The sequence below is a fragment of the Phalacrocorax carbo genome, chromosome 1 (assembly GCF_963921805.1).
Source record: "Phalacrocorax carbo chromosome 1, bPhaCar2.1, whole genome shotgun sequence".
NCBI classification, from domain to species: Eukaryota; Metazoa; Chordata; class Aves; order Suliformes; family Phalacrocoracidae; genus Phalacrocorax; species Phalacrocorax carbo.
The window spans coordinates 44,489,726-44,512,596 of record NC_087513.1 but is presented as its reverse complement, the minus strand read 5'-3'; the positions used below and the strand labels follow the sequence as shown (position 1 = coordinate 44,512,596).

At 37.9% G+C, this 22,871-nt stretch overlaps 1 protein-coding gene across 1 annotated transcript in view; it reads right to left on the bottom strand.

Annotated features, from left to right (window-relative positions):
- The window catches only part of OTOGL (otogelin like), a 97,857-nt gene that overhangs the window by 61,569 nt on the left and 13,417 nt on the right, over positions 1–22,871 (bottom strand). The window contains 17 exon segments of the mRNA XM_064444181.1: positions 206–344; positions 1,551–1,658; positions 4,308–4,470; positions 5,172–5,224; positions 6,355–6,429; positions 7,532–7,697; positions 8,481–8,690; positions 10,485–10,609; positions 11,524–11,701; positions 13,366–13,489; positions 15,072–15,217; positions 16,618–16,664; positions 16,917–17,025; positions 17,743–17,868; positions 18,510–18,616; positions 20,870–20,976; positions 21,572–21,702. Coding sequence (XP_064300251.1) covers positions 206–344; positions 1,551–1,658; positions 4,308–4,470; positions 5,172–5,224; positions 6,355–6,429; positions 7,532–7,697; positions 8,481–8,690; positions 10,485–10,609; positions 11,524–11,701; positions 13,366–13,489; positions 15,072–15,217; positions 16,618–16,664; positions 16,917–17,025; positions 17,743–17,868; positions 18,510–18,616; positions 20,870–20,976; positions 21,572–21,702 — 2,114 coding nt within the window.

Sequence of the window (22,871 nt, the reverse complement as noted above, 5' to 3'; positions counted from 1 at the left end):
TAGATTCGTAAGGACACACCCATGTACAATATTCAAACGGCTGAGCACGAAATGTCATTTACAGATTCTTCCTTTCAGACACATATGTTCTGCACCTGGTTTCTTAATATTTGTTTCTATAGATCATCTCCTGATGTTCAAAATACTTGCCTTCTCACGTAAACTTTCACTTGGACACATGGTAATGTATGAACAATCCTCCTACCTTTAGCAGGTAAGCTTGGCAGTCACTGACATAATCATACTCCAATCCGTCAAAGGTATAATAATGTCGGTCTCCATAAATAGTGCATACAGAAGGACAGGGGTAACTGGTGCAATTGAATATCCCTCTCCGACAAACACTGTAAGGAAAATTAGCAGTCAGTGTCTTCTCATAGCACGGTCATTTTCCTTTCATTTTCAAGAAAAAGATTTCTTGGGTTCTTTATTTCAAGTCATACAGAAATTCATGAAAAGAAGAAAATTCTCAGACCTTTAAACCGAGAGCTATTCTGTGAATTGCTTCTGAAGTTATTGGTGATGCCATGGCAGAAGTGTGTTGAGCATTTTGCCATCAGCACACATGTACAACAAAAATGCATAAGAAATTATCAAAATCTTAACATTTTTATGGCTTATGCAAATATTTCAGTCGCTGCCTCCAGTATAGATAGAAGACCAGGAAATTTTTATGAAATTCTGCACATATTCAATGAAAAACACCTCCAGTTGCTACCTGTAAGAATTCAGGGTATCAGACAAGACTGGAATGAGTTTAAGAAATAAATGTCAGCTACATTCAGTGATTTACATTAATTTGTATGAAGGTAATACTGACATCCTCTAGTTTTGCTTGTGTAAGTGTATATGCTCATCTGATTTGCCAAAGAAGTTTTTAACTGATTAAAAGCTGCCGTGCCAAACTTTTTTATTATTATTATTAAAGATAACTGAAGATAAATATTTTGGCTAGCAAATTATAATGGATGAAAAACTGGTTTGTGTCAATATGAGCCAAGTAAGGCTCCTTAAAAAAAGATGCTGGGTGCCAGCTAACCTTCCAATTCCTCCAATTCTAATGCTTTTTTATTTTCTTTTTTTATTTTTTTTTATTGCCTATCTTCTTCCTATATAGTCGCTCATGCTGATTGATAACTCACACTGCAAACAGTCCAGTTCCCAAAGGCGCAGACTATTTACCACTGTCATACATTTAATTTGTCTTGTTTTCTCCTTGGTTGTCTTTAATGATATTCCGTTCTCCAAAATGCCTAATGTCTTTTCTTTCCAAGATTAACTGATATGTGTGGAATCAAACATTTGTTCTTGACTGTTTTTTAACTTGGATATCTTCTGCTTCCTTTTCAGACCTGAAGAAGCACTCACCCAAAAGTCTGACTACTCTTCCAAGTCTAGTAGTGAGCCTGATAAAAGATATATCCTGCAAATATCTATAAGCAAGCATATACATTTTTGATTTTCAATGTACTCAGCACGTTTTCTGTATTGATCTCCTTTTGTGGCTCGACCCAGATGATGTGGAAGCATGCAAAATGCGTGTCACTCACCAGGTGTAACATGGCGTAGTTATCACTTCTCCTGACAGAAATTCCCTGTCTTTCCAGGTGCATGGACAACTGTCAGGAATATAACATTTCCCTTTATGCTCAGCCATCCTTCAAAAAAAAAGAATTATTAAGATGAAAGTGTAAATTCACAAGTAGATCAATGTAACTGAAACTGTAGTGTATAATCTAAACCCCGCTAATGGTAACTGGTCTTCTATCCAGCCAAGGACAATTGTTTCAGCAGCAAAAGCTGTCCAAATCAAATGACCCCCACTGTGCACAAGCTGGAGACCGCTCAAAGCTCACAGCTGCAGCTCTCCTTTTACTTCAAAACGGGTATGTTGGTATGAGGCAGCAGCTCCTATGCAAGAGCACAGGTAGTGTAGGTACTCCCCCCTGCAAACTGCAGAGTGTCTGTGTGTTATGCACACTGCTGAGACTGCAGCCGGGCTGCCCTTTCCTCTCTGCTGCTCCCTTGTTCTCCTGTCCCAGGGAAGCAGCTGGACTGAAGTGCCTGCTCCTCTGCACAGAACAGCAACCATCCTGTCCTGAGCACAGGATAGTGAGCGGGGCTACGGCAGCTGCTGCAGAGTTAGGAGGATAAAAGAAAGACAGTTTATGAAGAGCAGCAGTGGAGGTTACCTGCCTACCCCAGGGAAGTGGAAACAAGTAAAAAGTTTAAGACAAAACAGAAGCATTTAGTGCAAAAAGCAACACACCTACTTAGATCATGAATAAGTGACCCAGAGATGTGGATGTGGTTAACCTCTTTTTGCTATCTCCTCATTTCCATCTGCTTAGCAACATTAACTTTAAAAAAAAAAATTCACTGACACTCCCAATGCTGCTCTTTAGGGGAGCAATTCCTGTAGTTGTCATTGCAACACACGGTTGAGAGTTGTGTTTTCAAAGTACGATCTTGAGATTGCTTCACTTGAAGTTAAAAGGAATACACAGATCAGAGTTTTCTTCTCCTCATAATTACTGGTTCATTAAAGATTAATTGGTTTCAAGTAAGAGTCAAGTGTTCAGAAAAAATTATTAAAGACAGGAAAGAACTAGTACAGATGGCTTGGGAAGTCATGTAGAGTGTCTGTCAATGGAAGTTAAATATCTGCCAAAAATAACATAGGTATTGCTGATGCTACTGAAGGGCAGGAGAATAACTTAGCCCCATGAGGTCCCTTTCCATACTACTCTTCTGTACTTCTGTAATTTAACTCTCATATTTGCAGCTCAGTGTTAGGGTGGCTTTCAGCGTATCTTTGGGAGATGAATTTCCTGTCATTCTCAGCTCATTTCCTCATGAAATTTTGAGCTATTCTGTTCCATTTTTATAGCATACCAGAGACTTCCAGTGTTTTATTCTTTGTCATCTCTTTAACTACTGTCTAAAAGTACCACAAGCTGTCATGCAAGAATTTTAAAAATAGAAACTGTAAAACATTTTTACTTTAAGAGGACCAATTTTTGCATACTAGAGTTCATCCTGTCATGGGTTTCCAAAGGAAAGGGTTTCAATATCATGCACAAACTGCTTTACTTTGTGAGCACCATAAATACCCAGGATGCTGGAATAAGGTGCCAGTCTCCAGGAGGATTCAAGATTCCACCCCAAAAGGTTAGGTTATTGGGTCAAGCAATGGGTAGTGATAGAAATAAGGTGGGGAAAGAAGAAACAAAGATAAAAACAGGATCTTAAGAGAATTAAAAAATGACATAACAGTAAAACTTCTCATAACAAGGCTTTAATGAATTGTCCATGTAGATTTAATATCATGAGGTATATGCTGAACATTTTCTTGTATAAAAAAAGATAACTTCTGAACCCAATTTTTAAGCTGGCCCTGCTGGTCCCTTCTTAGCTAAAAGCCATACTCACTTCTTGGAACCATGAGCCTGAAAGGCATAATGGCTCCAGAAATACGATTTAACACTGATGATGGTACTAACTGCACTAAATGTTACACATTTACTTTTCTATTGAATAGTAAAAGAAGTGTTTATTCTCTTACTTAACAAAATAATTCATGTGTTTTACTCCATTATTTGACAGAAACTTGGGATTTGAGTTGTCTGTACCCCTTTTATAGTTTATCATTCAGAAAATAATCAAGTGACATATTCAATTTGAAATGGTATAATACTACTTGACTGTGAGAGCAGATATTTAGCACTGTTTTTTAACTTATATTTTAATTATTTCAAATTTTCAAATGAACTTTCATGACAATGCTGCTAGTTTGTTTTCATGCAAATATGGTGATGTTTCAGTAAAAATTTACTAGTTTTTATATGATGCCTTGTACAGATTCATGCATTTTTGTGTTAAAAATAATTATTTATTCCTATAACACTAATGGTCTTGAAAGCTAACTCCTCAGCTGAGGCAGAGGTTTTAGAGGACTACAGAATACCAGGCAAGAACAACTAGTGAAATCTTAAATAGTTATGCTTGAAATCTATGAACATCACAAGTTGCTGGAAGGGGAATTCTGGCAGTCTCATTACACTCTGATCTGTGCACAACTGATATACACTCAGGGGCCCATTAGCTACATATATACAGTGAAATAAAATTAAATGTTGAGAAAAAACAGGGAGCACTCCACCTGAGGTCAGATTGCAGCAAAAATTTATAGAACGATAACTTCAAAATTAGAGGTGTGCTACCACTGGAATTTAAAAAGCAAAAAAAAAAATGTGCAGAGTTAAACTGTGAAAATATGTGCTTCAGTTTCTTCTACCAAAGCTTACCCAGGGGGGCAAATGCAGCCACTTGCACAGGCTGGTGAGGGGACACAGGAGAAGTTCATGGCAACGTTCGCACAAGAGATCCCGCAATTCACACCCGCTGCTGGTAATCCAGGCACAGGAGATCTGCAGTCATAGTAGATTTTTCCTTCAGGGCATATGTGAACTTCAAATGCAAAATGCAGGTTAAATGAGATCAACTGCTCTTTTACACTGATGGTTTTCCATTTGTTTTTGTTCACAATCTATTTGTTTTAACGTACAGATACCCTACATTACGGTACACATAAGAACACAATCTGAATAGAAGTCTATAACTTCATTCGTATTACAGAGATATAAAATTAATATAAGTTTTAATGTAAAAAAAAGGAGCAAAACTTGATATTAAACGTCTGGTTCTATGCACCCTGGATCTGATACACAGCCCATTCTTAAAGATGGAATAATTATGGCTTAGGTAGACAGAATCTTTAGAAGTAGCATAATTTTCAGTGTACTGAACTCCCTTCTAAATCCATTAGAAATTCAGTAAAAATTTACTTTCTAGAAATCAAGATCTTAAGGCTTCCTAAACATGGATAGAGAGGCTAATTTTAGGTATTCCCATGAGGACATTGACCTACCCCTCACATGTAATTATTTATTTTTTTCATTTCCCAAGTGACATAGTAGTTCAATTTGTGCTACAGAATAAGGAAAAAGAAAAAAAATCAAGACAACTTGTGCTCCTAACCACTTATTTTAAATATGTCATAACATTAAGTATCTCATAATGAAAATACGTATGAGGAGAAAACCAAATGACAGTTCAATGTCAAAAACTTTCTCTGTGCAACTGTAATATGAGACAAGACACTAAATTACCTGTATTTTCTGTAGTGACTTCAATACATTTCACTGTCCCATTCAAACACTGACTGGAAAAGAGAAGCAAACCCATCTTTATTCAAGGGGAAGATGTTTTGTAGCCACCATGTTAAAAAAAGATGATACAGCTTAACCCAATTTAAGCAACAGAGAACAGGAGGAGAAGGAGCATTACAACCTGAAAGCATGAATTCCGACCAATATTTTGTTGGTGTTTTCTAACCACTGATCCGTAATGAGGGCCTAAACTCACAAAGGTGTTTACGTACTATTTAATTGCCTAACTTTCACTGAAATAAAAAAGAAGCTGGGTATGTCAGCCTCTGTGGGAACATATGGCCAGGTCATTCAGGATGCTGGCATTGTAACACAAAACCTTATCTGCCTTGGTGAATATGGAGAGATACAGTATGCAGATTTCCTGTTGCACAGACGTTAGGATACACAGCCTGGTTCTTTTTATGATAAAATACAGAACTGCAGAAAAACACATTTAACAATATACCTAGTACTCCTTTTTTTCTTTTCCTTAAAAAAAATTGTGAAAAAAACCCAAAGCATTGCAGAGGCATAGCAATGGCAGAAAAATGAAGCCCCTATTCCCATCTCTTGAACCAAATGAATACCAAGCTTCAGTTCTAACAGCTATAATATATGACCTCAGCAAGAATCAATCCTGACACTCAAGTCACAGACATGATTTTAAATCAGCAGATTGAGAGCATTTCTTGTAAAACGAATAAGTTTCACCAGGAAACCTGGGAGGTTTCAGTGAGGTCAGGATTCCATCATGAATTAATAATACAAAATGACACAAATATAGCTCCCTGCAAGCCTTTGTTTGAAAGACTTCCCAAAATAGAATCACATTGTTTATTCTTTTGAAACCAGCCTCATATTGCTATCATAATGCCCCCAGGTCTAAGAACAGAACTCTAACCTCTATGTGTGTGTTCTGAGATACTCAGTCCCTGGCTTACAGAATTTTCCAGGTATCCTGTTGTTAAAATAAGCAGGTATGTAATCCAATTTATTTTAGGCTCCCTTTTGCTAAGCATGTAACAAAAATTTAAATCTTGATACAATAGACCTTCATTTTATATGAAAAAATTAGCAGGGCTCTTGGGTAGCATCCAAACTATGATACATAAAAGATAAAACCCTTGGCGTTCAAACCTACCAGGAGCCTGTTGGCGTAGGGAGGATTTCTCCAGGCTGGAGGGCTTTGCCCTTGTAATGACAACGACAGGCAGATCTGTTAAAAGAATATTTATGCATATAGATACAAAAGCAAGATGAAATGGGATTTAAGGGCAATCCATTTATCAAGCTTTTATGATAAGCAGGCCTTATCATTCATTAACACAACCTTTATATTTACAGTATACTTCTGAAGGCAAAAACTAAAGGATGACACTCTGACAGTATTGAAGTCAGTGGCAAAACTCCTACAATCTTCAACAAAGCCAGGATTTTCCTCAAACTCTGTATTATCTATTTGCTGTTTCTGTGCATTAGTCTTATAGAAAGAAGCTTTTCTTCCCGGTCATGGGAGTAGTATGGCAACATGTAGTTCCCATTCAAAGTACTGTCAGAATCACGGGACAGAGGAATTATCATAGCAAGATCCATTAACTTTGTGATAAGAACCAGATGGGATAGAAGTGGCAACAGAATTCCCTAGAAACCATGCAAAAATATGGGAATACCAAGTTACCCGACACTAATAGTTTGAAACAGCTTTTATCCCTACAGTATGAACTTTAGTGATCATTCCAAAATATATGTTGCAATGAACAGCAATAACTCTGTATAATCCAGAAATTTATATAAATACTCATTCCATTATTTAATTCAGTACCTGAACTCAGTAACTCCCCATGGTGGTAAGCTGTAAAATTTTGGTACACAATGTACAAAAACTATTTCCTTTCATTGACCATTTCCTTCCATTTAACTGAAGGGAGTTGCATTGTAAGACAGAAAAAACCCCACTCCTAGTCTTTCTCTCCATACTATCCCTGACTCTGTGGATTGCTACTGCTTAGATTCCTTCTCATTTTTTCTTAAGTGTTAAAAACAAGGTTATCATGTGAAAATTATTCCCCAGGGATTAAAAAAGTTGCATCACCCTTCTCTAAAGCAGTGTGACATATCTTCTCTGAAGTGGCTGTACACACAGTAGCAGATGAGGCCCCACTATTGATTAGTACAAAAGAATACAAATTCTTTGCATATTGCTTGCTATCCTGTTTAGGCAGTCTACATCTTGAGGGAAACAGCAGAAAAACTACTTTAAATCTTGCTGAAAACAGGAAAATGTTCCTACTCACATATTCTATTTTCTTATGACTTACATTGATACACAAAAGTTGACCGACTCTTCAAAATATTTCCCATCAGGACAATTACATCCTTCTGCACAGTCATTGCCACAGATTTTTGCCATAGAAAGTGAAGCACAGGAGTGTTTACAAAAAGAAGAACACTGATGATAAAGCATACCACTGTGACACATCACAGCTGGAGGAGAGGGAGAGAGAAGGGAGAACAACATACTCTTAAAATGTGAAAAACATAAAGCAGTATATCATGGGAGTGCAAAACAGCAAAGCAAAATAGTCTCTTGCTGCGCTGGGCGAGTTAAATTGCATGAGAAAAATATGCTATTTTACTGATTTCTTAAGTTAGAAATGTTTAGATCCAGGTGGGTTTAAGTTAGACAATTCCTTGGCTGGAATTGTCTATTTTGTAAGCAGTAGGTGTTTATATATGTTAAGTGTGTGTGCATGTGGTGGGTGTGTCTATCTAGTAACTCAGGCTTTCAAGACAGGAAGAACGGGCCAGTTAAGGTTGAGGCATTACTCTATGGTTTAGAAATGCCTTGTTTTACTCCATTGCTATATCCTACTTGGCAAATCACTGCCCACCCTGTCCTGCCTGCACTGGGGAGCTCCTGACACCCTGGCTTGCCTTCCCTTAGGGAACAGCTCTGCTCCTTGCTGCTCCCTGACTGCTTTAGCCTAATAGGGGCTTCTGTATGACTTAGGGGTTCAAAGTCAGAAATTTAAATTCTGTCTGTAGCCAATGGAAAGGGACAGACACCCCCTCTGAGGCAGCTCAGGGTCCCTGACTCAGATGCTTAATGTAAAGGCTATTAGCATTCTCCCCCGAGTATGTCATTAGCCCATGGCACAATTCTAGTTTCCAGCAAAAAAGGTCAATCCCTGCATTTTGTGGAGTGAATGATATTTATAGAATTGTACACATTTCTAAAAGATACTCCGTTCTGCAAACATTACTCACCACAGTAAGAAATATGAGATCTGAAGTCAACGGTGATCCCGTGCTTGCCACAGACGTAAGCATAGTGTGCCAAAGCATTACATAAACAGCTGCTTCCGCATTTGCATGCGTCAAAGCGGCATAGCTGGTAGTATAATCCTGGACTGATGTAGGCATGGCAGGGAGCAAAAACTTCTTGATTGATGATATCACAGTGAGATGCATACCCAGCTAAGAGAAGGTGACATTGTTTTACCCAGATCCATTTTAATAATAGTTAGTCAAATGAATGGCACAAAGTATTAAAACCAAACATAGCCAGTTGTGCAACAAAAACTTATATACAATGTCTTTCTGCAAAGTTCTATAGTTTAGAACTGATATCGTAAGCAGCTCCCTCAACAATAAACTCCACTTAGGATAAAAATAACTATATAAAACCAGTTATGCCTTCCTCTAGTAGGGTGGGAAACTTAAACAGTAGAATAATATATTTCAAAAGAGTTAGCTAAAAGAGTCTTCCAAAGCTTGGAATATGGTTTTTCCTACTTGATGTTTCGTTTGGCTTTGAAATCAACAACAACCATATACTTGGCATCTCAACTCAGGAAGCATTACAAACTGGAGCTCGAGGGCATGAAAGTCCCAAACTGGCCATATACCTTCTAGTGCCAACAGACCCCCCTCCTGCCACTGAAGCATACAAGTGGTGGAATATCTCAGGAACACCATAGTGTGGATCATATTTAAGCCAATTCTGCTGCTAAAAGAGTGTCCCTACCCTTCATCCTCCCTGTTCATTCCCACATGCATACACTGACAAAAGGATTTCTAGAGTCTCTGAGTAAAGGAGATTCAAGGAATGAACTTGGCTTGGTTGAAAAGTAACCTGACAAAATAAGTAAACAAACAGTCATTAATTTTTCAGTTTCATAAGGTTAAGGTCATCACAGAACTGGAAAAATGCTTGTGTTGGCTCAGAACAGGTGGTAGTGTGGGGCAGGACCACTTACTTAGGGACTGTTTTTTCCAGTGATGATTACAGGATCACAGGAAAATCCAGGCTGGAAGGGACCTCAGAAGGTCATGTAGTCCACCCTGCTGCTCTAAGCAGCTTACATTTCTGTCAAACTCCACCTTCACTGAGGAAGCACAGAACTGAAGGTGAGGCATGAAGTATCTTGGAGAGAGCTAACTTGGCTGAGATGTACGGCTTTAGAAGACAGCTAATGCTGAAGGCATAAACAGTCTTAGAATGCCCCAGATTCTTAAAGGTTTATGATTATTCCCAGCTTGCTCCCACAGGCTCTAAATATGGCCAAATCCCACATCCTTAGTGAGGCCTTAAGTCTGAAACATTAGAAATATTAGACTAAATTCTGTCAGAATTGGCAGCTACTGTCTGCCCATTGTCTTCATTAATTGAAAAGAACAGCAACATGGAAAGCAGGAGACAGTGAAAGTTCAGCACAAAACATAGGCACTTCAACCAGCCAAAACTAAAACTACTCCAGACCTTGAACAAATCTGTGGATCCCAGATTGTCTGCATCATTTTATGTCAGAGAGCATAGATGGAGGATAAGGAAACTTTTAATGCAACAAGCATGGAGAAGCCAGAGGCAGGACTTTTGATCTGAACGCTGTCTTGGCAAGACACTGTCTCCTGTACTTTCTTTGTCAATCCACAAATGTGCATCACATCATTCCTCTTCACTGGCATAATTTATAGGACTACAGATGGTGTTCTGCTGAGCACTCTGCATATATATTTGACAGCAGAATTTAGGACTCATGGCCAGTACACCCAGCATTAAATGATCAACTAGCTTGTATTTACAAAGGATTTCCTTCATTTTACATGCTAAATGTATGGAAAGAATGGTCTTTGCCAAAAAAGAAAGAGGAAAGAAAGAGTGCACATCTAAAACTGAAGTTGAAATGTGCAACTCATTCACAGAGGAAACAAAAAGTGTCCTGTAATAATAAGACACAGCTAATTCTAGACTCCCATGTGAAAACTTACCATTTTGCTGATTAATGTTGCAGGGATCAACCACAGGAATATTGACAGGCACAGAACAAGCTGAGGAAACCTTCCATGCATTGGCATGAAGTTGTGGGGTCCCTTCTATCATCCCTGCTGGAGAACTGAAAAGGAAGAAGTCAACACTGCATGCGTCCTGCTGACCTTATAGACTATGCAGGTGAGGACACAAGTACATCAAAAAGCCTTAGATGCATAGCCACATTGAACATTCAACGTGTCAAAATAATTTCCATCTGTGAGGTATAAAAGAGGGCATGTGAAGCTTTTTCCTCAATATTTTACTCATGCAAAAATATTCTTACACTCGAAGCCTGCCCTCACTTACGCTTGATTCAAGTACTCTGAAATCAGTTGGAGGAATCAGTTGAAAAGAGAGAAGATTTTGGCCTTTATTTGAGTACATACATTCAGCAAAACGTCAAAAATTTGACCTGTTAGATAATTTCAGTGTTCTAGAGGGGGGCTGTTTGCAATTTGATGCTGGTTTTCACCAAGTATTTCAAAAGCACTTATTGCTAGAAAAGTTTTGTGATATTATAGCTTGAGGAACCTTGGAGAAAATGAAGTAAAGGAATAAGGAATGTGTGCCCTTCTAATTAAACTATTCCTGTGGTTCAGAATTACATTTTTTTCCATTAAAATGTGATGGGGGGGAAATCAAGCAGTAGTAAGGGTTAATCAGGTGAGGGGGATACTAGTATTATCACCCAATCTTTTTAGCAGTGCTTGCATATTTGCTCTGATGATAAGGGAGCAGCAGGGAGGAAAAAAAAGTGCATTCAAGCAATATCATCATCCAATAACTTCTATAAAAAATATAGTCATTTTCTAGAATTATTTGGCTAAATTGACGAGTTTCATATTTTTAAAAGTTACTTTTTAATTAAGAGATTTTATGTTGGTTATTTTAATAAAGTATCAGCATGTTAATGACATGAAATAATCAGATTATTACATTCAAGAAAAATTTTCACTTGTTATGAAACACACTCTAAATGTACAACATGCAACTTACAGAAAATCATCTCTTAAATTCCCATTGTACGTTCCACATAGTCCTAATGTTCTTGTCTTCCAGCTGACATCAATATGAACATAGATCCTTTCTCCATCTTTAGCAAACAGTATCTTCAAACCAAAACTAGTTTTCAGTTGAACAAATAAAGAAGATATATTCTGAATTTCAATAGCCCCTGCACATAGCAAAAGAAAAAGAAAAACAAGGTCACTGAAATACAACTTCCAGGTTGCATCAGTTTACTCTTTAAACAAAATAGATTTTGAAAACTCAGAAATAAAATGAGAAACTATTCACAACCTCACCTGCAGCCAAATAACCTCACCCATTCTCCATCTGATCTTATGAGACTACATATCTTTTTCATTAGCAACACAAATCAGGAATTGCAACTACTGTCGACATTAAAAAATCTCTCACCTTTCTGTACTTGTGTGTTATCCAGAAACCACTCTCGAATTTTGGTTTTTTTTAAGAAGAAAGCAATGCAACAGCATGCCTCTGGCAATGAGAAGACAAGACAAGAAACCACTTGTTTCTTAGTCTCCAGGGATGTTATAAGATTAATTAACAGATGTCTGTAAAGTGTATTGCAATCTTTAGACAGAAGTTTCTCTCTCACTGCTATTGATATGACATCAGTATAGCTCCTTCATTAGACTGTGTGTGAACTAGGGCCCTATCAAATTCCCAGCTTTCCTTCCCAGCAAATCCATTATGCAAGGAAATGGAAATTTCACAGTCACAGCATCATTTGCTACACATTGTTGGGCTACTTGCAGCTGCAGGCTTAAAGCAGATCTACCTTCACAAGCAGCCGCCACACATGCGCACACACACGCGCTTAGGTGCATAAACTGAGAAGAGGCAGATAAAATGCTTATGTGAGCTTAAAGATGTTCTTAGCTGATAAGACTTACTAGATACACCCAATTATCAAGAATGTGACACCAAAATATTTGTCATATTTGTCAGAGACTGTAGAAAGATACAAGAAAATTAATAGGGACTAATTCAAAAGACATAAAATGGAATTATCAATGGAATTATGAAGCAGAACTGTCAACATACTGAAAGTGTAACTGAGCTATGAAACTTATTGCCAGAGGAATCTGTGAATGCGAAAAGCAGAACCGTGACTGGACAAATTGAAGTGAAACAAAGTGAAGAAAAGACATAGCTGTAACCACCAGCACAGAAATCCCTAAATTCTGTTTTGCCAGAGGCTGGAGAAGGAAAGGGAAACTCCCGCTTTACTCTTTCAGAAAGAGACGAAAAATCCAGTAAGAGTTTACTACTGATCACTGTAAGATATAAAATTTAGCAGTATCATTTCCACATTCAGTAATTCCTTTTATAACATCCTTTTAAGGCTGATTTATTTTACTATCCTGTCCAAAACGGTGAAGTAACCTGCCTGAAATCACAACATAAGTCAGCGCTGAATGTAGATACCACAGAGCACATGGATTCTATTACATGCCATTTATTCCAAAAATCTTTAAGGGAGCTAGACCTTAACATCACCATCAAGATGATATCTAACCTCTCTTCACCTCCCTTCTTTTTCTTACCTTCTCCCCCCTAAACACAAACAAAATGAGTGGAATTTCTATATATTCTGCAAAGAAATGAGGGCATAATGAAGAACTCTATTTCACAGACTGAAAAAGTACATTTCTAGAACCATTACTAAGGTTGTAAGTAAGTGATTGTATATTTCATAAGTTATGTTTGAAGAAATTCTTTTTTTCATAGACAGATATTATTTAAAAGCTTTGGAGCATATAAAAGAAAGAATGCGAACCCTGGTAAAATTCTACTCCATGCACTTCTTACCATTAAGGTTAAAAAGTTGGTTAGGGCCAGTTTGGACTTGACCATATCTTGTGAGAGTTACTTGTTTGCTCACATCATCTTCAAGAACTAGTGTTATAGACTCAATGCAGGCATGGTCAAAGTTCTAGGTAGAAACAAGTTTCACCATCAGAAACAGGCAAAGACATTAATATTACCATGGAAAACAAAATCAAACAAACAGGAAAAAACAGTTGTATAGAAAGGAAATACCAGAGCTGTCATCAGGTAAATCAGTTTTTAACTATCACTCAAAGCATTAACTAGAGCACCCAAAATTGTATGTAGACCATAATAAAATATTGCATATGCCTATAAAAGTAAGGAGAATACATTTTATCTATTATGGCAGTCTAGTAGTAAGTGGACAGAGGTCCCCAAGTACTGATACTGGCTTCAAAACACATACTTGCCCAGCCACCCTGGGTACCCCTCACTGCTGGGTTAACCAGTGTTTGAGCAAGAGTCCAACCCCATCTATATCAAGCTGGTGCAACCAGCACCCAAATGCAGCAATTCAGGAGAAAGGAACTGTTGCACACATGAAGGTGCTTCTCTCCTTGAAACGTAGTCATGATCTGACTGCAGACCAAAAGGATATAATTTCTCCAGAATTATACCACAATAATTTATAAATATCTGACTATCAAAAAATGGTGACTTATGAACTAACTCACACCCAACATTTTAGAGTGCTGTCCAGGCAGAATTTATGATGAACCTAAGTACAGGACAAAAGGTGACACATAACCTGCTTAAACCAAGCATCTTATGCTTCCCAGGGCCCCTATATTTTCACCCACAAACTTTTCAAGGTGCCTAGAGTTGTGCTAAGAGTTATTTCCAGTAGCATCCTTGTCTCTCAGGGACTACCTAACCAACAATTTCACACTTGAGGCTACCTGAAATGCAGAAACAGAAACCTCAACAACTTTGCAGGAGAAGGAGGTGCTTACAAAAAAAGCAGAGGCACCAGCTGATAGGCTAGCTTTTGAAGGGACCTGAGAGACAGTCCCATAGTAGGGCAGCATCAGTGCATCACTCCCTGCTGGTGAGTTGAGGCGCCCCAGCCCTAAGCACATGGGCAGCTGTGAGTCACTGTCTCAGAGCCCCTTCTCCTGAGAGACTAAGTGACTAATAACATCATTAAATCCAGCCTCACAGGTAAGTACTTTTTATAAGCACCTCTGTTTATAAAGCCTGTTCTTGGATACCTGTCAAAATACTTTCAAACAAATATGTGTGGTGGCTAGTCTCTTCAGTAGTTTTCTAAAAGGCATTGTTCCAAAAAATTAAATATGCTATAACATATCAAATAAAAATCTAAAGCTACCACCAAAAAAATCTCTTGCCTAACTAGTAGTGTATTAAACCTGTTCAGTGCTGCCAGTAAGAGCTTTTCTAAAGCCTAAGACATCTGTTTGTACCATAACCAAAGATGTATATACTCGTTTAATGTGCATAAATGAATAACTCTTTAGACTTTATCCCTCTGACAATGCAATTGATTTTACAAAGGCCAATACAGTATGTGGCAATACAACCACTTACAAAAAAAGCTGTAAAATAATTTCAATCTATATTTTCGGTTAAAGATAAACCCTTAGTTTACAGTAGAATCTATACAAGATTGCCTGAAATGTGGATGGACACGTTTGTTGTGAATGTTCAACAAAAATGTGACTTACCTGTCCACAAGGTGCTTTCTGTAAAGTGATTGTGAATTTGTTTTTCCCAGTGCCTTTTACCAGAATATACTGGCAAATCCCAAGAAAGGTAAAATGACGTCCATCAAATGTTGTGAAATGAGAGCTACCTGTGATGGAGCACTCAGCTGGAAAGAAATAGGATAAACAAGAATGATCACTTGCATAAGAATGTATCATTATTCTGTAAACGATCGAACAGAGCTAAATAAGAAACTTTCTCCTTATTTCTAAGCACATAATCCAGGCTAACTTTAATCTACCTAGCTATTATGGCATTTCGAAATAAAATGTTATATACACCTATTTCCATCAGGTGCCATCTCATATTGCACACACCGATGTGCAGCATCTTTTGGTTCTAACTAGATAAGATGCCTTTGAGCCATGAGTTCTCTGAAATACAAGAGTTTTCTCTTTATTACAACTCTGAAGTTTCCTTGAATCTTCTTCCTCATAAGTTTTTGGCATGACTAAGTGTGAAAGAGGACAAGTTTCTTTCTCCTTCCTTCTAGGTACTATGGCACTGCTTGCTACCACAGGTATGAAGAGGCTGCAGGTATCTGTCTTCAGGGTACATCTATATTTGTTTTTCAGTTCAGATCAGGAGTGCACTGTTGAAGCAAGTCTCTAGCGCACCCCCACTTACTGCACTTTCATTCACACCATGGGGCAGTGTCAGGGGATAGGAACTAGATTCTTTTTGGCTGCAAATACTGCAGGAGGTGTTCTGTGGGAGCACATTTAACCCCTTCCAGCTACTAACAGGCATTCAGTCCCTAGGCTAGACTTGAGTTGTCATAATTAACCCACACACACACCATGTGCACGCCACACACACAAGACACATGGAGTGGTTCTCAATGTCAACAGTTTTAGACTACAAATCCACCCTGTCAAGCCTTGCTTAGTAACTGTTGAGCCTTGTTTATTACCTCGTTCAGAGGGGCCTCCTTAATTTGGAAAAACTTCCCCCTTCCACAAGTTTCGCAGTATAATTTTGTGTAAGATAGAGAACTGTCAAGGGACTTTCACTACCTGACTACTGCATGTTTCCTCTGAGTAACTAATTACAAAGACATGCAATCTTTAAAGATAAGGATCTTTATCCAAACAGGAACTGCTTTTACAAGGGAGAAAACGCTGCACACTAAGCATTAGAATGACGTTTTTGTTATTATTTCCATTACAATTGCATCTAGAAGTGAAAAGATCCTTATACCTGGTCTAAGTACTGCACAGTCAGCAGAAAACAGCCACCTGCCCCAAAGAACACGAGATAGAAAATAGAGCAGTGGATGTAACACACTGAGTTAGGGAAGCAAATGGGAAAAGATAAAATGACTACGATCAGGCAGTTAACAACTTCACCCCAGCTGGCCCACTGCTACTCTCAACATCCATCTGCTTAATCTTTCTTCTTAAATTAGCATCCCAAGCCCTTGGATCATATTTGGTTCTGTTGTCTTCTGAAAAGTTTATCCCTTATGTTCACTAAGGAGAGAAAAGAATAATGCAGTACACATACCTGGGCAATCGTGATCAGTGCAGTTCCAAATGCCACCAATACAAATGCTAAAAAGAAAAATCACAAAACACAGAAATACAGTGTTCTGATCTTTAGCAAAAAGAGCAGCTTTGAGCTAATTAATGTCTTGAATTCACCCTTTCCATAGAATAGCCTGCATATTTAGTGATACACAGGGCCCAGACTGTAAAACGTAGATACTATCTATTTTTTTAAAATGTAAGCGTGGCTATGATGTTAAACTAACTACGGGCAGCAGTCGCAGGGAGAGGAAACACAGACGTGAGGCTTTCACATACCAGTTGCTACATTCTTGTTCAATTTTTGAGCCTACAGGGAAGGCAGTTCCATGATAAATACAAGGACAATTCGACACTGAGATACAAGTTCCGTTTTCCATAATGAGACCTATTGGGAAGGAAGTTAATAAATGAGATAAAAAACAAGTTAATGAACTCTGGGTCACTGCTCTTCCCCCATCTGAATCAAGCAATCAAATCTGCCAGAAGGTGATCTCACCAGCCTTAACCAAGGACCAACTAAAAGAGGTGCTCAGTGAGTACAGAGAGCTCAGAGGGATGAACAATGAAGGTCTCTTAAAGCAGCTGTCACTCTAAATAGTTGCTTTATCAAAAATGTCTGCCTCAAGCATATAAAACCGTACAGACTCAAAAATGAAAAGATTCTGAGATCACATAATCTTTAGTCCTTCTAGAACAGGACCGTTCATAGTCCAATCCATAATTGTTATTGAGTACAGGTCTCAGGAAGCTTATTTTCTTGTACAGAGCATAAGACACATTCTGTTTAAACAAAACCTCAATAGATTTTGGAATAATTCAAATAAAGTGGATTAAATCTATGCAATATCTAATTGTAGCAAGCATTAGTGATGGCTCCAGATTTTAATTGATATTTCATTCTTAGCCACCTTTGTATTCTAGACAAATGTTTAGAACACAATAAAAGGAATAGTCACAGTGAGAATAACAGCACCTAGAGCAGAATTTACAATATTCATATTTTCAGGCTTTAACTTTAAGCACAGTCTATTTAGATAATTTTATTATGCTGTTGGATATTAGCTTTACACGTATTTTTTCACATAAAATTGACAGTACTTACCATCTGGACAGTAACAGCCATCTAAGCAGTGTAGGTTGCTACCAAGACAATCTTTTTCAAATGTGCAGGTTGGTGGGCAACAACTGATACAGTCACGGTGTACAAAGCTGTCATCACACTTCTCAGCTAGAAAAAATACATGGTACATTGAACATTAGTGCAATTTCTCTTTCCATAACAGAGAACCACTCTCAAATAGAGAGTTGTGCATCGCTTCTGGTGTAGGTAATCAGGTAAAATGGATCATCTGGAGAGGTTTTTACTGAGGAACTGTGGTGAGTCTCTCATCAGTATTTAAGTCTTTACAGCACCACTCCAAAAGAAGTTTCTGTGACACATCTCAGCTCACATCTCAGCTAGTTCAAAGTCTTGTGCATGGGACTGAACTGCAATTGATAGGTGGTGCTGAAAACTAGAAGGAGCTGGATTAACTGTATTAAGTCTGGGCCAGTAGAGCCTGAAAGGTCATCTGGGAAGAGGGGCAACATCAGTTCTCCACAGACATTTGTTCTTTGTCCTAGAATATGATCAGCACACTTGATGTTTCAAGCGATCTGCGGAAACATGAATTTTGTATGGATCTAGATCAGATCATAATGGAATTAAAACATTCCTCTAGCAAGTCATTGAATTCATTGTTCACCAGCAACAGTGAAGCTGGCTGATGTACTTCAGTGTCAGGTTTGAGTCCTAGAGTGACAAATGTTTTCAAGACAGAATTATTTGAAATGAGTACGTGGGGTATCTCAAAGGTCACATGGTCTTACTACAGGCAGGAAAGTCATCCCTCCAGTCCCGCACCGGGGACCCAGCGTGAGAGCATGCTCTAGCGTACTCTGTCACAGCCCTGCAGTATGTTTCATCATCATCCACTCTGAAACGATAAAATGAGAGAGTAATCAAGGAACTCAGATCCCATCTACAAATCTCTGCCATGGGACACTGCACAGGATATTTCACACGTAGCTGACACCACTCAGTCATAGCAGCACACAGCAAAAATACTATGAAAGGAACACGGTACACTGAATATACTGTTGTGTTTTTATCATTTGATCTCACAAACAGTTATTTCATTTTAATACTACCACAGTGAACAAAACCACTAATTTTTTACAAAAAAAAAAAAAATGCTGCTTTACAGTGAAAGAAAAACATGGCCTTGTCTTGAAGACAATGGACAACTGAACAGACTCAAGATCTGCACCTCAGGCCCTCTCCCTCCTTCATTACATGGAAATTTGACCTACACTCATAAAAGACATTCCAGTCCAAGCAACAAGTTCAAGTTTCCAATTGACTGTCAGTCTTTGAACTTAGGTGAGAAGAACCCTGTTGGTGGACTCCTGACCTTGTGCTGAAGTGCTCAGCACCAGAAGCATTATCCACTGAGTACTGTAGATAGGCTCAGGGATTTACAACAAGACCTTGAGCAAAGACATTATCTCTGCCTTAGTCTATACAGAAACAGCTGTACAGTGTGCTTTTGCCAGGATCAAGTAATGAAAAATTATTCAGTGTTTAGGTAAACTAAAATTTTATTCAGATGTAAGTCACATAAGGCGAGATACCACCAACCTTTTGTTACTGTGAAAGTCCAACAACTCTCATCACTCACTGTGGAGGACTTGATGCCAAAATGAACTAATCATAACACATCATTTCTATTATAAGCATGACTGTGACAGATAGCTGAGTTTGTCTTTCAGCACACAAGATCATGCTTCCAAAATTAATGGTCTTAAGAATATATTACATTGTGTTTGTAGCCTGTATTTCTGTATTTCAATACATCTGTTACCAAATCAAACACCACTATACTCTTTGCTAGAGTGATCAGAGTCTCTCCAGCTCTCCTTATCTAATCCAATTAAATGCGTCTTAATAGAAAGAATACTTGGCATATACTATGGCCCCACAAAAAACTTCATAAACTGACACTAAGCCACAAGAAGAGAGGTCTCTTTTATAAAGAAAATAAGCCTAAATTAATGAGGTTCTGAGAAACAGAAACTTCCTTCAAGGTTTTTAACATTCATACAATTCACATCAATGCACATATGCATGTTGACAAAAATCAAATCCGCCATAACACTGTGACACTCATACAATATCACATTTGAAAATTCACTTTTCATTATTCTTATTTTGCTAAGAAAAAGTCTCAATAAACTCCTGAGTTACAAAGAGACCATACAGAGCCAACTCATCTCTTCTCTGAGAAAATCAATGTACAGATCATAAACTTCAGGAAGCACACTTTGGAGATTTGCCTACAAATACAAATTCCTCCATCTTGACTTTAGGGCAAAGCAGAAAACTATAAATTCATCAAAAATTAATGAGTTGCAGTGGATTATACTGAGTGATTCTTACTCCTAGTCTTGTGATCCATTCCGTATGTTTTTGATTAAATTGATGATACTCTAAGAAGGCCATAATAGTACCTGGTAAAAATCCTAAACCCCACTAAAAAGGAAGTAGTACACTGCTCAGTCACCTATTCAGTTATACTCTGGAGCACCAGGTTAACTTGAAGGACAAGAACTAAAGAAGAGTTTGGAGACCTAAGGGAAAAATACCAGGTTGCATATAATGCGAGTATCTGAGGGGGGTAACTCCCAATGAGAGTTTAATTTCTTTTGACAACTCTGAATTTACATAAATAAAACAATTTTGAAAAATTCTACTAATCTGAATCATAGTGGTTGCTCACCAAAACAGTCCACTGTGTCAGAAAAATGGTCCAGCTCCTCTAGTATCATTGATATTTCCCTCTAGTATCATCTCCATGTATTTTTGATTCAGGACATCCAGATAGAGCTTTCAGATTTTTGTGATTAGCAGCTCCTCTTTTGTCATGATTCTCCATGGATTTCTCTTCTATGTATTTGCCTAATATATATTTGAATCCATGTAAACCTTTAACAACCAAAATATCCCTTGGTAGGCTGGTTCTGTGCCCTTTGTTTCCACACTTAAATCACCCACTGAGAAACCCCATCTTTTTCGCTTTGAACTTGGTTTCACCTAACTTCCCTCAATGCTGCTCAGTTCTGGTCTCAAATGAAGCAGTCACCATTCATTTCATGCATCAAAAATAAATACATAAGAACCCCAGTCTTACCTGCAAAGATCATTCATACAGCTAGAAATATAAGAATACGGATCTATGCTTTCATGACAGCTGAGGAAAGGAAACTGTAGCAATATTTGGCACTTGAAGAATATGTCCTGCGCATAAAAGAGAATCAGTAAACAATTTTTAGCAAATACTTTCTTAACAAGCACACTTCTTTTTAGCTTTGTTTCCCTAATCTAAGGTCCTTTATATCGCCATCAAAAATTGAGAATCTCACAGTCTCACTTTATTATTATGTCTCCTTTATTATTCTTCCTAAAATTTGTCCTCTCTGCCTAGGTTGGCTTGATTGCACGCTGCTCCTAAACCACCAGGGATGAGTGTGAAATGACAAAAAAAAGCGTTTTGTGTCAATGCAGGAGCTGAGCATGTTACTTTTGCAGTATTTCATAATTTCCAAAATAGTGAGGTGTAAGATGCCAGGACTGGAAACTGAACCCAAGTCTAACACAGAAATGAAGAGCTGTGCCACTTGGCACATCCTGTCTGAGCCTTTGTACTTTTAAGCTAAACATCTGAAGATCTTCAGACATTCCCTAGCAACAGTCCTGATCTGAATCTTCCCTTTGTCAAAGCCTCAATGCATTTAAGGCTTTTTTCAACATGGTGTAAATTGGTAGATTCTTGTACAATCACTAGGCAGTGAAGATTAAGAAAAAAAAAATATATAAAACACGATTAATTTACCTCAGTGGATTCTGCATCAGCTGAGCATGGACTGGAAAAATCTGAGGCAGTAGGTATACAAGTTACATCATCTGAGGTTTGCACAGCCCAGCTATTTGCAAATTCAGCGATGTCTTCTCTATATTCACCAACTGCATGAAAACATTGGAAGAACATCCAGGAAAAATAAAATGTCAACACAAACAAAAAAGACAACTTGGAAATTTCTGGTAGTTTTTCAATGTGTTCTGTACCTCAGTTACAGATGTGTTCAGAGTATGGGTGGTGTAGAAAAATGTTACTTTTTTATTTTCAGGTAGTATCTTATACTACATTTAAATGGAAAGATTTTAAAAATATATGACAAGGTGCTGGTTGGGATATTTTTTAAGTGCAACCACTGACAATTTTGTAACAAATATACAAATAAGGACAAGCATCATGCATGGAATACTTAAGAAAAAATACATTTCCTTAAAACAATTTAAGGCTTTCACCATGTTTCACAAAGGTCTGTTAGCACTATTATCTCCCTCCTTCCCCCTTGCTGCAGAAGAGCCCTACAACAAACACACCGCTACATGCCCCATTCTCCTCATAGAATGAGCATGGGAGAAGTAATGAAAAAGATGCATGACTGGAAGTCATGGCAACAGGCTGAGGAAGACAGACGAACATACAAGAAGGTTGGCAGTAAAGAAACAGACCCAAAATTTCCATGTTTTTGCAGCAGAAACTAAATATTACATTTTCTCTGTGTTCTTACGTATGTCAAAAAGGGTATATTGCCTTCACCTTGAAGAACCTTATGGTAATTGGTATCTGTGCTACGGTTATTTATATCTATGCAGGGTTAGGAGATAGGAAATGTAAATGAAATCAGCTACAGTTTTTTTCATGGAGCTATACTATCCAAAACTTAATTTAACTTCTTCTAGCACAAGATGTACAGTTTGTCACTCTTCAATGTGGAAAGCCCCAAAGCACACTAATCAGATATTTGTACTTCGACCTGCACAAATAAACAAAGATCCTAACCACCAGTCTATTTTACTTAAGAGCCAGAGAGACTTAAAACATTTCTTCCTCTCTGACAGAATAGTTCTTTAGGCAGAGAACCCTTCCCAAACATAAAAATCTGGGTTTTGATCTAGAGGTGAACCTGTTAACATAACTCTGCTTCTGCAAAAGAATTAAAAATATTTTATTTACATTTCAACATGGCTTGAAAAAAATTTCTAAGTCCTCAAAAAATGCCACAAAATAAATTCACGTCCTTGAAACAGTTCTATACACAGATACAGCCTTGTATATTAAAGCA